The sequence below is a fragment of the Leuciscus leuciscus genome, assembly GCF_965113295.1.
Source record: "Leuciscus leuciscus genome assembly, chromosome: 14".
Taxonomy (NCBI): Eukaryota; Metazoa; Chordata; class Actinopteri; order Cypriniformes; family Leuciscidae; genus Leuciscus; species Leuciscus leuciscus.
Genome location: NC_138738.1, coordinates 9,458,911 through 9,477,021, shown reverse-complemented (window position 1 = coordinate 9,477,021; position 18,111 = coordinate 9,458,911). Strand labels below are relative to the sequence as shown.

Below are 18,111 nucleotides of genomic sequence, written 5' to 3'. Positions count from 1 at the left end.
TTCTCGTGTTACGCAGCACGTTTGATCTTCAGCAAGAACCAATGAGGTTCACTCTCGTGTTACGCAGCACGTTTGATCTTCAGCAAGAACCAATGAGGTTCACTCTCGTGTTACGCAGCACGTTTGATCTTCAGCAAGAACCAATGAGGTTCACTCTCGTGTTACACAGCACGTTTGATCTTCAGCAAGAACCAATGAGGTTCACTCTCGTGTTACACAGCACGTTTGATCTTCAGCAAGAACCAATGAGGTTCACTCTCGTGTTACACAGCACGTTTGATCTTCAGCAAGAACCAATGAGGTTCGTTCTCGTGTTACGCAGCACGTTTGATCTTCCGCAAGAACCAATGAGGTTCATTCCCGTGTTACACAGCACGTTTGATCTTCAGCAAGAACCAGTGAGGTTCGTTCTCGTGTTACGCAGCACGTTTGATCTTCCGCAAGAACCAATGAGGTTCGTTCTTGTGTTACACAGAACGTTTGATCTTCCGCAAGAACCAATGAGGTTCATTCTCGTGTTACACAGCACATTTGATCTTCAGCAAGAACCAATGAGGTTCACTCTCGTGTTACGCAGCACATTTGATCTTCCGCAAGAACCAATGAGGTTTGTTTTCACGTTTCAAGTGATTGTGTCTCTTCAGAAAATTTGGTAGTTGCGTAGCTGTCAACGAAGGGACAGAAATCTCTCAGATTTCATCAAAAAGATTTTCATTTGTGTTCTGAAGAAGAATGAAAGTCTTACGGGTTTGGAACGACAAGAGGGTGAGTAATTAATGACAATTTTAACTCTTGGGTGAACTAACCCTTTAAAATACTCTCCTATAATTGTTTTATATATAATTAATAATTAAAATTATATATAAATAAATATTTATTTTAATAATAAAATGTGACTAGCAATTACTTGCAATTAAAATTGTTCTAGAACAATAACATTTAGTACGAATATGAATACAAAAATGCCGTTTTGTAAATTGTTTGCAGTGTACAAAATGAATTATTTCTTAATAATGATAAATAATTGTATGAAGCCACACAGTGTCAAGGTGTTTAGAGATTGACAAGCAGTTTAACATGTTTAACTCATGATAGCTACTTCAGTGAGACCAAATGCTTAGTGTCACATAAACACTTTATAAACATTGGGCTGTAAGGATAATTATTTTGATTGCGGGATCTTGTGCTCCTCCTAACTTCAACATCTGTTTGAAATATGTGTGTGTTTCTGGCTTTAGTAAGATGGATAAAAACAGATGACACACACACTCACACACACAACATATACACACTCTGTGGAAACGCACTTTCTTCCAGCAGTTTATAGATTGCCTCAGCTGAAATGCTTAGTAGGAACAGTATACTGAGTTGTACTCAAGAGCTGAAGATTGTGGGATATGTGGAGGCCTTCATTTTTCTCACAATTAAACTGTGCTGCTTAAGTCCTGAACTAAACTACTTCTTCAGAACAACAGAGGTCAACAACAACATTTGACTCCATTGACATTGACTTGGATTTATTTCACTTGGACATCATTTTCAACTCCAGCTTCCCTGCCCAGAACTTTCCCAGTGTCTGTCTATCTCCCCAATGGCCTATAAATAACCTCAATCATTCCACATGCCCGCTTTGGTTTTATTAAGAAGATGAAGAACTAATTTATTGTACACAATTTCACTTTTTTTTGTGTGTGCGCAAATCGGAACATGGCTTTATCAGCAGCTGATTAATGAGGGAGAAGCCAGCAAAAGAGCATTTGATTAACACTAACTAAAGTAGTGTTATCAAGATTAAGACCTGTCAACTAGACCACATTGAGGAAGGAGTTAGTTCATCCAAAAAAGATGTTGACATTATTTATTAGCCTTCATGTAGTTCCAAACCTTTATGACTTTCTGTCCTCCGTGGAACACAAAATGAGATGTTTAGCAGGATGTTCACACTGCTCTTTCCTGTACAACAAAAGTACAAACTACCATTTAAAAGTTTAGGTAAGATATTTAAAATGTTTTTGAAAGAAGCTTCTTATTCCTATTATTATTTATCAATGTTAAAAACAGTTGCTGCTTAATTTTTTTGTTTTCAGGATTCTTTGATGGATAGAAGCAGAGCAGCATTTAATTGAATTAGAAATCTTTTGAAACATTATAAAAGTTTTTACTGTCACTTTTGATCAATTTATCATATCCTTGCTGAATAATAAAAGTGTATATTTCTTAAAATAAAAAAATAAAAAATAATTCCCTACTGATCCGAAACTTAGTAGCGTATTCAGGGGCTGTTCAGGGGCCCCTAAAAAGTACCATAAAAGTAGTTCATATGACAGAGTTAAATTTAAAGTCTTCAGAAGGTGAGAAAAAGCACAAATTTAAATTATACAACTTAAATTCAGTTCTTGTGGAAACACAAATGAAATTTGAGCACTGAAAATGGTTTATAAGGACATGAGTAAAAAATGACAGGATTTTCATTATTGGGTGAACTGTTCTTTTAACAGAGCGACACTCTAAATAAATATCATTGGAGTGAAATACACACACCTCTCCCTTGATATAACCCAGTTCCTGAGGGGGCCAGGGCACATTGAAACACTTGCTGCCCCATGGTGGCCTGCTGTGGAGGAGAAGAGCGAGCTACTCCATCAGTATTTACTGATGCTGTTATCTTGTCCTGTGGCAGACTGAATCAATCAATCACCGCGCCACCGCGGCGCTCGTCCTCAGCATTCAGCACACATTGCGGACACTTCAGCCAAGCGGATCGCTGAGCGGTACGCGAGCCAAATTTGATCAACAAGCGCATCTCCCCTGTGCCATGGCAATCCGAGATGAAGATGATATTAAGAGGAAAGAGCAAAGTGATAAAGACTGCTAAGCAGGAGGGGGTTGGGGATTTAGGAAAGATGGAGGCTGGGAGAATGATGACGATAGACGGGCAGAGAGATCAAATCTTTTTATCATCTCAAATACAAATCAAACATCTGCGCATAATGTATAGACACAAAACACACTACAGTATGCTCTTATAGGAATCTCCTGCAGTACATCAAACCTGTTGCATTTCCCTTTCTAAATAAATGCTGTTATTTTTTTATGTATTTTTTTCGGATTCTTTGATAAATAAAAAGTATCACAGGGTCATAAAAAAAGAATAAGTTCCAACTTTGATAATGAATCAGCAAATTAGAATGATTTCTGAAGGATCATGCGACAATGGCTGATAAAAATTCAGAATTGCATCACAGAAATAATTTGTACTTTAAAGTATATTAAAATAGAAAACCATTATTTTAAGTTATAATAATATTTAAATTTTTTTCATGTATTTTTGATAAAATAAATGCAGGCTTGATGAGCATAAGAGAACTTAAAAAAATAGTAATGGTTCATAAATTTTGACCAATTCAAACTTTCAAATTTTGCTTTCTTTTACATTCAACAGCAAAAAAGATAAGCCTTTGGGAAAAATTTGAGTTAATAATTATTAAAAGATGATAATTTTGGGGTAAACTATTCCTTTAACAGTGAATTAAATCAGCATTAAATTAAATAACATTTTTGCATTTTTTTTTAAACCCTACAGTAGTATAAAGTGCAAAGGCTTTGAACAAACCTTGACTAGTTTGCTTTATTTTATCTGTTGCCCTACAGAAGTGCTAACTTTCCTTCGTTTTGTTTGCGGTTTCTTTTTTCCCAGCATTTTAATGTTTAATAGCAGCCTTTGGCAATCTGGGGGCACAATTATTAGATATCCGCAGAGAGAAATTGAAAAATTAATCATACTCATAATTTTACACATGCTCTGTTCCTTGAGAAATGTCACATGCTTGCGGATCAAATACGCCATCCGGAGAGCTGAACAGACTGCTTGTGCACAAAACAATTGCATTAATATTGCAATTAAGAGATTATTTACTAGCGCTGCTTTTCATCATCACGCATGCTAGTTAAATTATTGTGCTGTAAGATCTAATGATAATAGAAATGTTTATCATACCATAACAAAGCGTTTATGAAGATAGATCACAGTCAAATACAATATGATTATTTCACTAAGATGTCTTATATTACAGGAAGTTCTGTTGATAGGGGAAGACATCAGGGAAATTACCCACAAACCCTTGACAACCCCCCGTAACACACACACGACCAGTGCAGATTCTCACAAAAAGAATCACTCACAAAAACCCCCAGGAAGATAATATTTGCATTTACGTACAGTCTTGCTTATTATGAAAAATATGCACGCAAGAGCTGCAAACAAAACCGACACAAAGCTACCAAACAAAGTCAATACTGTATATTTGTTAATAAATATATATAAATAAATATATAAAAGCAATTATTTTTCACTATTGGTGAAGAACAGCCAGTGATCAGGGCCGATTATATCCTGTCAATCAAAAGGGGGCAGAAAAACGTGTCACACTGCAACTCATACTGTGTGTGAAGAAAATGTCTCTTGAATTAAGAGCTGTCGAAGTTAACGCGTCAATAACACATTAACAGTTTAAAAATAGGGACGTTACAGCAGGCTCTATTTGACCTCATGAATCACCCGTAGTTCAAAACAGGGTTGCCAGATCCACGGTTGTTCCCTACACCAAACATTGTGCTTTGTTACATCTAATAAGAAACAAGGTGTCAGCTTTCAAATTCTGTCCATTTTATCACAAAATCCAAACAATAAAATAACATTTTGACGCTCTTAAATGAAGCAGCAGCGGGCAGCGCAAGTTTTTATGTTTTTTAAGCCCAATTTAATATGTTATAGCACAAAAAACATGCATGAACATCAGAAGGTATGTTGAAATATACAGTACAACTTGCACGTAATCGCTCAATCTGTGTTTCACCTGCGGAAATGCATCAATAAAACAGTTTCTAAACAATGTCACTTGACATTGCATTGGAAAGTTAACCTATGTTCACAGTTTGTTAGTTAGCTATAAATAAACACTAGAGAGGAGCTTATTTACTGTTAACTATATGTGTATGATTGAATAAATTTGTCATTAAGACAAGTGTTTATGACAACTATCTTATTATGTTTATTATTTAAACCTTATTCAGTTTTTATTTGAAAGCAATTATTATATATGAAAAAAATAGCAGTTGCATATAATAGTTTGGGCTCTATTGATACATTTAACCTCTAATATTATAGTAATGTTCCAAATGAATGTCCTTTGATGAATAAAAAGTATCACAGGTCATAAAAAAATCAATAAGCAGCACAACTGTTTCCAACATTGATAATAAATCAGCATATTAGAGTGATTTCTGAAGGATCATGTGACACTGATGACTGGAGTAATGGCTGATCAAAATTCAGAATTGCATCACAGGAATAATTTGTACTTTAAAGTATATTAAAATAGAAAACCATTATTTTAAATTGTAATAATATTTTTAAAAAATGTCCTGTATTTTTTATCAAATAAATGCAGGCTTGATGAGCATAAGAGACTTCTTTCAAAAAATAAAAAAAATAGTAATGTTTCATAACTTTTGACCGGTGAACGAATATATATTTTTAAGTTTATATAAAATATATTGAGGTTTTTAGATATCTATCTTAGTATCAGCTTTTCTTGCTATTGACAAACATTTTGCTCACTAAAAGATAATCTAACAGAAAACTCTATAACAGAACAATTTTAAACATAAAACTAACAAGCTATAACAGAAACTCTAGAAGTTGACACATCTACGATATATACTGTCGTACCGTCCAGACCTATTTTCAAGGAATGCTGGGAATAGTAGTGGCGTAGTGCGTACAGCCTAGAATAAGGACTACTGATGGATGCTTCAATCTCTCCAATTCCTATTTACAGTACAGTCATTCTAACCCTGTTTCCATTCAAACAATCAAACTCTTGCTCTTGTGTTCTCTCTAAACATCTGTTCAGAAGCCACGCACAGCTCTTTGTCCGGCGTCTCTGTCTTTCCCGGCTCACGACGCCCACATCTAATCAAGCAGAAAATGGTCATAAATATTTCTTTCTGCTAGATTTCACTTTTGCATTTCATGGCTGGACATGATATTTTCCTCTTTCTCTCTATTCACCTCTGGGAGATCTTAATGCAAAAAACAGTGACTTGTATTCAGGGTTCATGTCTCTGTAGTCAAAAGCACAATATATTTGTGTGTACAGTGGGTAAGAAGAAAAAAAACTGGGAGAACGAGTGTGAGAAAAGGGATAGACAGCGAGTGTGTGCGGACATAAAGACCTCGTCTTATTTTCTGTGCCATTTGCTGGCTAGTGCTTTCACGGCCCGTCCCATTACATCATGTCAGAGGTTGTAAACAAGCAAATAACAACAGCTCACTGACGCTCAGAGCGTCTCCCGGCCCACCACAGCGAGGGGAATTGCTCTCTGCGTTCTTCCATGCTGCAAAACATTTGTTTCTTTATTGCCCATGTAAATAATACATCATCTCTACCTTCCCTCCTTCCTTTCTTATGGAAGAAAAAAAAAAGGAAAGGAGGGTAGGATGAAGGATTTATGTGTACGGTGTGCAAAAGGGGAACTATTTATGGTGGGCGTCATTCCTAGAACGCAAGGTGCCATCACTGATATTTATGGGAAGACATCACGGCACTGACAGGGAATATCATTCTCCAAATGGTACACAAGCAGTCAGCGGCCAGCACCATTTCTCTTTGGAATAGAGGCCACATCACTGCCGCACACCTAGGAAGTGGTTATTACTGGCAGGAGTGATGGCATGAAAGGGTTGTGATGAACATAACTGGGTTTGCTGGAGGAAGACGGGTCAGACTTGTTCATTCTGGACTAACAGAATGAAATTTTAGCTTTTTTATTTCCTGAAATCTTTTTACACAGGATCATGTGATATTTGATACGTAAAAAAAAAAAAACCTCCTTTGAGTTCGTGTCTATTAGTTTCTAAACTCACAAATCATCTGTTTCACTGTAAACTAGCAGATATGCACATTGCATATTTAAAATGCAAAGTCTTTCTCTTCTGGGAATACGGAAAATAAATATTCATCTTACACTACACAGTTTCTGTCAGATAAAATGAATGAGCATGTCCCTCCCCTAATACCACATTCAACTATTAAAAAGGGACTCTTCAATATGTTGATCACATAATACTGTTTTTTACAGTTTAATCGATTTGTTTATATACTTTTGTCAGGAAGCATACATTAAATTGACAGGAAAGACTTTCACGTTGTTACTAAAATACATGATTGAAAAATATGGGGTTGTTTTGAAAAAAAAGCAGTGCAATTGTTTTCAACATTTATAATAATAGGAAATGTTTCTTGAGCAGTCAAATCAGCATATTAGAATTATTTCTGAAGAATCATGTGACACTGAAGACTGGAGTAACGGCTGAAGAAAATGTATATTGTAATAAATATACAGCCTTGATGAGCACAAAAGATTTTCAAAAACATGAAAATAAATCTCACAAACCACAAACTTTTGAATGGTATAGTGTACATGTAAAAAAATTGCCAAACATAGTAATACTAGTGTGCAAGCAAATTTAGTTACTTTATATGACAATTATTAATATATTTAAACATAAATTAATATTGAATATAAAATACGATGAATTTATATCAGATCCTAACAAGACACCTATCAGACCTAAGACATTTTCATATGTTACCACAGTTAAAGTTGTAAATATGATATTTTATGGTTACTACAGTAAATCTTTGTTTTAGCTTCTGAATGTCAAAGGTAATTTCTTTACCTCCTCAAAACAATTACTAAACAAGTGCAAAAAAGCTGTCCTGTGATGCTTATAATTACCAATAATGCTTTCTAGCATCTTTATGTGTGTCATAAACGTCTTTATAATGTCCTTCCCACGTTTTAAACCCTCTCTACAGTAATAATCCACTGATGAAGATTTGATTCTGCGAGGCAATATGTGCATGTAAGATATAAACAAAACAAACAGCTGCAGCACATCATCATCAAATCACACGACAATCACGTTTATTGGTATTATTAAGTCTTCAAGACGCTTGTAGCGCTTCGGCAGGTGCGTTTCTCATCGGCCCCCCTGGGAGCGATACGGGAAGAGCCGGTAGCTAGCTAGAGACGCGCAGAACCCCAGCACTTTGCTCTGTCAGCCGCGGTCTGGCTGACGTGCCGCTCTCTGAATGAACACTGACGTCTATTATCCGCCAAGCGCCGGCAGATTATGAATAAGAAATAAAAGCTACCTCAGCTACAGCACTTCTGCATTAGTGACGGGTGGGCACTACGAGCGCACACACATCAGTACCTTCATTCTGAGCCTCCAGAGCCCAACTGAGATGCCTTAATCTGAGAAACGCACAGCTACACGACTTACCGTTTTATTGAAACAAATAAGTGTTTCTAGAAAGGCCTAGTTTCAATTTCAATAGCTCGTTTAACCCTTATCGTCCCGATTCCTCAGGGACCATTCTATGTTAATTGGATCTCCACTGCATTTGCATTGGGGGTGTTAACAAGCACAGTCTATGAATATTAATTACCCAGAAGTTTTTGGTCCTTGGAAAAAAAATATACTTTTCTTGATACATATTAATTCTGTGAAGTTTTTTAAAGAGAAACACTCATTAAAATTGCACAAGCCCCACGCTCAAACGTATCCCCATGATATTGTGGCATCTTTTAACTTTATCCCTAATAAATTGGGTCATATTAGCCGAAACAAAAAGAAACGCCCTCCACTAAATAGTCTTTTCATTTGCTTGCATGTAAACATTCTGATCCAATGACGACGACTACATCGAGATCGTGTGAAAATGGGAATATGTGCGTTTCAAAAGTATGAAATGATGTCGTCATGCATTTCTATTTAGGCATGCACGCCGCAGCAATGTTTGATTGTTTGAAAAGCGTGAAGGATTATAGAGAGACAGAGGTTATTCTTTCATGAGAAAACTCAAGCGGTGCGTTAAGAAGAAATCCTCCCTTACTGCTTTCGGGACTCCAAATAAGCCATCTAATACTAAAACAACACGGATGCATTTCCCAGTGCAGCCACAGTCTGACAGCTGCTGGGAACACCTGCTCCGAGTGTAGAGTTCCCCTCTTTAAGACACACACACACACACACTGGCATCAAAGCCCATCCGGCCTCAGCAGACAATAAGAACTGCTTCATACTCACTAATGGTACCAGCATAGCAAACACATACGTATGCACGCATACAAATTGACCCCCATTTTAAAGCAAGGGTATATGGGAAGTGGAACAATAGGATGTTCCTTTTTATACACATGCAGTGATGCAAAACCCACCCACTCACGCATATGGACACACACATTTGGGCTCACTTTGGCAGCCTCTTCAAATGCATGCACACATTCACTCACTCCACTACTTGTCTCCATTGCTGACCATCTGACCCGAGATCCATTAGTAAAGCAGTTTCCAGCACACACTCTAACATAGAGGCTCTCCACAGCGCTCCGGCCGATCCGACTGCGGAGGAGCGCTCCTCATCGCCGAGCCGTCAATCAAACCCGGTAAACAGGATGTAAACTACTTGAGGATGCATTTATCGCTGGCGAATTGCATGTCATTGCCGCAGAGGAGATCAGAGATGCTGTTGCGATGATGCGACTAAGTCCTGAAGATTCTAGACAGCCTGCTGTAAATGTCACTTCTGTAAATGAGCGAGCTAAAGCATCGGGGGTATCGGGGGGTGAGAAGTGCACTGCCAGAGGGATATATTGCCTGCAACAATTAGTTACGATCCCAAAAAGCAATATGCTTCAATTGTAGCAGGCTTTGGAGAATCACACAGAGCATGTTTCTGTTTTTTTTTTTCTCCCGCTTTGCAAATAATTATTTCTCCTCTCTTCTACGTACAAGCACATTAATGTACAATTTCAATCTCCATCTGTACGATTATGAATCAGATCGGCCATCAATCGGGAGATCCAGCCGAGAGATTCGTCCCGTAATAAAACTGTCACCTGTTCCAGGATAAAGACAGATGTTGCCAGTTGGGTGATAACATAATTAAACCATTCAACGAGGGATTCCATAAAATTATCAAAATTGAAGGAAGCACTAGCGTTTTACCAATAAAGCAATTTGGGGCAATATGCGGTGTCATAACACCAATCTCCTGCTCAGGATTTGCAATAAGTTGAAGGCTCTGCCTTTCTCTAGTGCAATCTGACAATATTAACAGTTTACAAGCAGATACCTTAAAGCGAAAAGAGAATGAAAAAGAGCACAAATGTGTGTTTTCTTCACCATCTTACATCTTTCCTCTGAACAGGGTTGCTAAAATGCTTTTAAGAATGAGTTTAAGAATTTGCTCTTTTTTCAATTCATTAGTTAGAATCTGAGGCCTACAGGATGTTGAATTGGAATTGCAATGACAAGAAAAGGAATTGACTTAACATTTAACATATACAATATCATATGTGACCCTGGACCACACAACCAGTCACATGTCGCACGGGTATATTTGTGGCAATAGCCAACAATACATTGTATGGGTCAAAATGATCGATTTTTCTTTTATGGTTTTGTGGCCCAGGGTCACAGACTATGTTAAATATATATATATATTTTTTTTTTATTTATTTTTTTTTATATAATTTAACAAATATATATATATATATATATATATATATATATATATATATATATATCTCAAAAGATTAGCAATGCAGATTTATTTTTTACAGCCATCTTTGATCATATTTACCAAGGGGGGAAATAATTCATGCTTTGTCACTCCTGAGTTTGTTTCTTGTACCGGTGGGTTCCAGGTTTTGCTACACGTTGCATAATGCAAGCACCTGTGCTTACTCAGACTGTTCTGCCTGTGACCATCCCGAAGACATCACCTCACCAGCTCCTAACCATGCTTAAGGGCCAGAGGAAAACAACAAGAAAAAGCCCTTGCTAATAGCATGGTTAGCATGGCATGGCATATGACATAACAGCATAGAAAATCTTAGGATTTTTTTTTTTACAAATCTTATGATTAGTAAAAAAGCATGATTCTGTCAGAATGAACAGATGAGTTTGCCCTCCCATCAAAGAACAGCACTTACTCATGCTGTAGCTTTTCTTGTCTGTCTATATGTCTAGTCTTCTTTGTTTTTTGTGGTTTTGAGATGATGTTGGTATGACTTTGAGTGAGGGTGCTCTAAAATGTGATTAAAAAAGTCTGCCATGAGACAGGGCATTAATATTTCAAATTTAAGAGCAGCATCAGCTGAGCAGGATTCCTGGCAATCGCTGCTTGCTTAAACATGCAAGAGATTATATATACACATCAACTTAATCACTCATAACTCATCAGGAATTGTGCCATATAGAGGCTTGGATGCACACATTCTTAAGAATGTGAATATCAAAGAAAATAGCAAATTATTTGTTTATATATATATCTATACACACACACACACACACACACACACACACACACACACACACACACACACACACACACACACACACACACACACACACACACACACACACACACACACACACACATTATATATATATATATATATATATATATATATATATACACACATATACATATACACATACACATATACATATATATATAAAATCTCAATAGTTTCTTCAAGACAGCATTGAGATTAATTGGGAGCAAATCAAAAAGCCCCATGACCTCATATGTGTCTCCTCTTTCAGAAACTTTTAGAAGAGATTTCAATGACTCAAACAGTGCTTTGATATCCAAGATACCAAAGTACGCAATTAAGCATAAGAAATCTCAAAACAATCTCAAATTTGTCACACCTTCTTGACCAAATTATCTGAGCTACGCTGAGCTAACACCCTCTCCGATGTCAATCAGCCTCTGACAGACCATAAACAGGATGTACTGTAAATCATTTTTAAAATCTTGTACATTTATAATCAGTGTCATCACAGCATTCAAGATCAAGAGATGACAATCGCAACTATATTCAACAGTTTTTACAACATTTTGACTAATCCAAAAAAAAAGAAAAAAATCCTAATAGGCTAGTCTTATTTTATAAGTCTGACTTGTGTGTACATTATATATCATCATCATCATTGACTAAATTATCTGACCAAATTATTGACAGATTCCTCATTGGCCAAATGATCTGAGCTATACTTTTGCCATGAATTTCTGGAAAACAGAAGGATGATCCTGTAAACTTAGCCTGGATCAGAAATGTACGACAACATCCTTGTTGCACAGCTATTTTAGTGTGATTCACACATGTTCACTCCCTTTTGCAGAAAGCAGACCCAAAAAAAAACAAAAAACACCAAAATGTGTTTTGCGCTTGCATAAGTGCAGGCTGGCATTATTTTCTTTAAATCTTTATCTCTTAAGATCTTCTTCACTTCCTCATCAAAAGATGTTGCTGAAAACCACAACTTCTCTTTCTGCCTCGCTGAGTGCAAGACAAGACTCTGTGTGCTTTTTAAAGAGGCCCCCGAATAGCATTCTGTGACGGAACGCAATCAGTTCGGGATTGACGGTGTTCTTGCTTTAAGTTGTACAGAGTGTACTGTACATTCGGTGAGATCAGATATAGGTCAGTGATGCCCTGTTTGGGCCACAACTGTGTCATAATTTTGGGAAGCACATGAGAGATGCGATCAATCAGATGGCTGTCTTGGTTGTGTGGCTGTGGAAGGATGTTTGTATTGTGAATGGGGAAATTCCTGTGGGTGCAGTCGCTGCTGCAATGAGCGATGGCTGACATGCAAAAAAACAAAAAAACAAAAACTACATAACACATATGTGTACAAAACACATCTAAACCAATCCTCACTGCATAAAACAGAATGCAATGCATACAATATAAAATATATAATATAATATATGATTTTATTAGGACTCTCTAGACTAGGACTCTTGTTAAAACAAATATAATTGCAGTCCAAATCAATTCATTTTGTCATGAGGTCATGTTTTTTTTTTTTTTTTTACTTAATTATATATACATATACGTACTGTATGTATATATATAATTAACTGTGCTTAATGAACATGGTAAATGGATCGTTTTTCATACAATTTCTTTTGATATTTTCCCTAAACCAGCATCTTGATACATGCACAATTTTCTTTCCTCCACTGCTTTTCCTGGAATCACATCCCAACTACATCATAAGGATGTCCACAGACATGTTTTTTTTTCCCCCTGATCTTGTCGACCACAGACCACAGAGAAATGAATTGCTCATTGGAGATGGCGCTTGTGCCATAATGGAAATCTTTTGCATAAATGCTGACAGGGGTGGTCTGTTCCTTTAATGTTGGTGAATTATATGCATAAACCATTTAAAGAGTGGACCTAAATTCTTTAGTACAAGGATGAAAGACATTTGAGGTGGCTTTATTTGAATCTAAAGGCTCTATTCTATCTAGAGAACTCCCATTTAGGGACACATCTCTTTTATATAAGGTAATAGCACTGGGGATTTGACTTCCTAATGGAGATGTTTAAATGAAGCTTATGGTCTACTTCCCCCCAAATCTGACTAGTTCGAGAAGATAAATTCCCCTGTCAAGGTCGAGATGATCAAACAGATTACAATTATTTTATCCCTAGTCTTTATTAATGAGCACTGTCTTTCACAGTTATGTCGACTAATCAGGATAGATGATATGTCAGCCTCCAGGTTTGTTGTTTTTCACGTATTTAAGGAGTCGTAGGAGTTTATAAATTGAAAGATAATAAAACCCTACAGCTTGTCAGGGGAGAAACTGGGCTTTTGGAGGTTTAAAAAGGTTACGTTTTATGTATTGTGTGCATAACGCAAGCAAAGAGACTGATGTGTTGTAAAAAAGCTGTCAATTATCACACAACTGAATCCTTGTTCTTACGGGGAAAAACAAAGAACCTGTAATGATCAAAGCTGATAAAAAAAAAAGCAAAATATTATTTACAGTATAAGCTTTGACATTTAGACTACAATATTAACTCTGTTCTGAGAAGCCTTTTAATATTATATAATATTTCCAAAATAATATTCCCAAAAATAAATCAGCTTTTAGAATTCAATCACAGCAGTATTTCTCAAGCTTAAAAATACACATGTATGTTATATGTAACTCCAAAATAGTGATAAACAGCAGCGTTAAACTAAATATTGTTCTTTCAATTTGAAGATGTAAAATGTGACTATTTTCTGGAAAGTTTTAAGTTAGACTTTTCTACTATGTTACTGAAAAATGAAGTTAAGCTACTGTTCCTCCACGCATCACAGTGACAGTAAAACTACGAAGTAAATGTTAAAAACATTTTTTTGGTTACAATGTCAAGTGCACATCCCTGACTCGGTCAAGCACTCTGGCGTTCAGCCTCTCTCTCTATCTCCTCTTCCTTCTTTCTCTCTCCATTTCCTTGCATTTGTCAGAGTAGTAACCCCTGATGTCTCAGCCGAGTGAATCAGATTGAGCCCCTGGCACAGAATGAAGGCAAAGTCAACAGGAATTAAGTTTCAGTGCAACTGTTTACTCAACTGTGGCCTGCAGTTATTGAAATCTTATCCATGGTTTTGTGTGACGACTGCGGTAATGAATTCAGCATGCCTGTGATTTTCGAACCGACAACATCACGCTAAGTCAGAGAAGCACACGACAGACTGAAGCAATTCAGAGGACAGGAGAAGGCGAAAGCGAGAACCAATCACAGATGCTTCAGATTATTGATTGATGGCGATATACTCTAGTTACAGATTGATCTCAAGAAGACTGAAGGGAATATCTAAATGTCAAATAAGTTTTATTCCTATTCGTTATCCAAAATAATAATTCCAATTTGCAACCAACATCTTACTAATTTAAACACAAAACAAAATCAATATCCTATGTATGAAATAAGACCAAAACAAATCAGTTTTGGGTTGTTCTCTCCTCTCAAACCAGACGTCACGCAGACCTGTCCTGTTTGGCATTAAAATCAAGGCATCGCTCTCCTCAGTTCAACGACAGCCACGTTACTCCGGCAGACAGTTACTTCAGAAGCTCCCCATCCCCCACCAAACAACCCTTGACAACATCTCCCATCATGCCGTGGGGTGCAGATAACATACGACTGGCTGATCTTTTCAATGCTGGCCGGCTCAACACGCTGCCGTGTGACAGACAGAAAGAGCTTGTCTGTTTATTTTAGTCTGAGTGAGGATGCTTTGGGCGTTCTAGGTATATAATAAAAAACGGCTGCAACACTCCACGCTCCGGTGCTTTGAATGGAAGCTCTCCATAATTTCCACCTGAGTGTTAGGGGTGTTTACAAAGCGACAGGTGAAATCTGTGGCACCTGGATGGACTCGGCACATACACAACTGTCTGTAAATTCCATTGCACCTATGCATTTGTCTGTTGATAAATATTTCACCTGAATGCAGATGCCGAGTTGCCGGGATAAACACATTGGCAACCAAAAACACAATCACAGAAAGAGCACTTAGTGCGTTTAAAAATTCAAACCGCTCTCAATATACATAAATAATCATAATAATGTGTTTATGTACTCTGGTTGGAGGGGGTGCGACGATTAAATATTTACAAGCACTTAAAGAGGGGAGAGAAGGATGCCGTTGACATGCGTTAATAACAGACAGGTGCAACAATGAAAGAAAGAAAAGGTAGGGCCGTAGGTAGGAATGAACAAACAAATTAAGGATGGAAGGAATGAAGAAAGAAATGGAAAGGAAGAAATAAAAGGAGGAAGGGAGGAACAAAGTAACGAACAAATAATCAAAAGATGGAAGGAATCATTTAAAAATGAAAAAAGAAAGAAAGGAATGAAGGAAGAAAGAAAAGACGAACTGAAAGAAGGAACAAACTAACTAACGAATGAACAATATATAAAAGTAGTGAATAAAAAGTAGGAAAGTAGGAAAAAGGAAGGAAGGAATAAAGGAAATTAAAATAGAAAGTGTGAACGAATGAACAGATGATTAAAGTAAGGAGGAAAAAAGTAAAGACCTGCTGTTGCTGGAAGTTTACGAGGTCAGATGCTGTGATGTCAGAGGAAGGTGTGGCTTCTCTGTGTCTCTCCACACAAGGTGCGGCGCCGTTCTGATTGGCTGTTTCGTTTGTCGCCTCTGTCCCCGACTCTTGCATCATGACTTAAAAACCTGCAGCAGAGATGCAAAAAGAGTGTTAAAACAAACATAAAAACATTTTAAAACAATTCCTGGCAAACGTCAATTTCCTTTTGTCCCGCTCAATTTCACCTTTCCCATCTTTCCCTTAAAAGACGCTAACAATCATATTCTGTTTGTTTTCCATCCTTCTGCTGGGCCTGAAAGAATGAAGAAACAGCAAAAAAGCAAAACAGAATGGGAACCCAAACCTCGGTCACGTCTCAGCAGAGAGGCCCAAGAAAACACACTCGCTCACAAACAAAACTTGTTCAAGTGAAATGGATATATTTACTCGCATTGCTCCCAGAAGAACCACAGCGCGATGGCTTTTTAATGGGAAACAGGGCAGGAGAGTTGGTCGGATTACAAATCTCAAAAATCAAAACTTCTCAGAAAACGTTCGCATCCAGGGTGTTGAGTTAACGCCGCGGTCCTGGGCCCGCACACAAATAAACAAACCTGAAAATATTCCCATGTACTTCCAAAAGTATTTCCAATAATACATTATACTTTAATGTTGCCTATTCAGGCTCACAAAAAGACTTTTTGTTCTTCCAACGCTTCCCATCTAACAGACCAACCCTGCGATACACTAAAAATACTACTTTTCTCCTGATCTGTCCATGTCGTCCTGAGATAGACTCTTAGATTTATATCTTTTGCATTCATCGTGGCACTCGTTGGCAAGGAGTGCCTTGTAGCCCTGTTTCAGACCATCTTAATGAAGCTGACCAAGTCGGGCAGAAGTAAATTAACTTGGCTTATTAATTATTGATATGAGGCAGAATGAATGCCCTTAAAGCAGTGGGTGCTAATCACATAGGCAGGTGAAAATTGAAAAGAATTCAGATTTATAATGCTGACCCTCTCAGACAGTAATAAGGCGCTTGATAATTGTTCAGCCAGGTTTGCAGGGGAGAGGCGGTTACAGACGCAGGAGAACACATTGGGGATTGACCCATCTGGACCACCGAAGGGCTGCGGCTCTTCTATTCTATTTATTGATGTAAACAAGAAGACTGGGACCAATTGGACCACATCAACTACTAGACCGAAAAAAAATGTTTTAATGTAAATGTATATATATGCACACACATACTGAACTACATTGATGACTAAAATCTCAGGGAGCCCTGTCCATTTCTTAAATCACATATTTTAGTTTTATCTCTAAAACACCCTGAATACACTATGTAAATAAATTACATGTGTAAATAAACTGCTCTATGCTCAAAATCATCCTTTCAATTAGAGATAAACGGACCAAGTACCTGGTACTCCCACAAACAAGCTGAGGCTTGTTTAGCAAGCTTCTCCCCCTTTCTGTCTCTTTTACGGTCTCATTTGTTCTTTCTCCTTTTTTTCATTGTGTTCCATAAAAGAGGGTGATAATGGCTATTATGCATGCACTGTCATTCCGTACTAAATTTTCATAATTATAAAGGAAGGGCGTAAATTTGCGAATGCGTGGCATCTCTAAAAGTAATCATGAGAATGCGCCGGGGGGCTATTTTAATGTATGCGAAACTAGTGACCCACAATAAAGACGTGAAGCTGCAACGAATGCAAAGTAATGCACACGCGCCCAATTCCACGTCTGAAGAGGGCCAGCTAAAATTAACACCCAATTAATTTCGGAATTGACAAACAAATGAAACCCATAAATCTAGTTTCTCATTAAATTTCACCATGGAATAATTCAAAAGCAGCAATATCACGATAAAAAAAAAAAAAAAGGATGAAAGAAAATGCCTGTTATCCATCACAAATATCAAATAGATGGAGGGGAAAAAATAATCTAGTGGAAGGGCATTAATAATGTCAACGGCTTTATGAATTAAGCTATTGTTTTAGTGTCTCATCATTATGATTCCAGCTTTGAGTTTCGACCCATTTTGATTAAAAAAAAAGTGCAATTCTTTGCTTGTGATTTTCTGTCTAGAATTTGGTACAAAAAAGGCATGCAACATACA

At 37.2% G+C, this 18,111-nt stretch overlaps 1 protein-coding gene and 1 long non-coding RNA gene across 9 annotated transcripts in view; one reads left to right on the top strand and one right to left on the bottom strand.

Annotated features, from left to right (window-relative positions):
* Positions 1 to 18,111, bottom strand: part of foxp1b (forkhead box P1b) — a 195,197-nt gene that overhangs the window by 86,183 nt on the left and 90,903 nt on the right. For all 8 annotated transcript variants that reach the window (XM_082137340.1, XM_082137335.1, XM_082137332.1 and 5 more), the window contains one exon: positions 15,978 to 16,129. In XM_082137340.1, coding sequence (XP_081993466.1) covers positions 15,978 to 16,118 — 141 coding nt within the window. In that variant the 5' untranslated portion in view covers positions 16,119 to 16,129. The remainder of the gene's footprint in view (positions 1 to 15,977; positions 16,130 to 18,111) is intronic.
* LOC309474741 overlaps positions 1 to 18,111 on the top strand; it is a 54,037-nt gene that overhangs the window by 2,640 nt on the left and 33,286 nt on the right. The gene's annotated exons all lie outside the window — the stretch shown is intronic.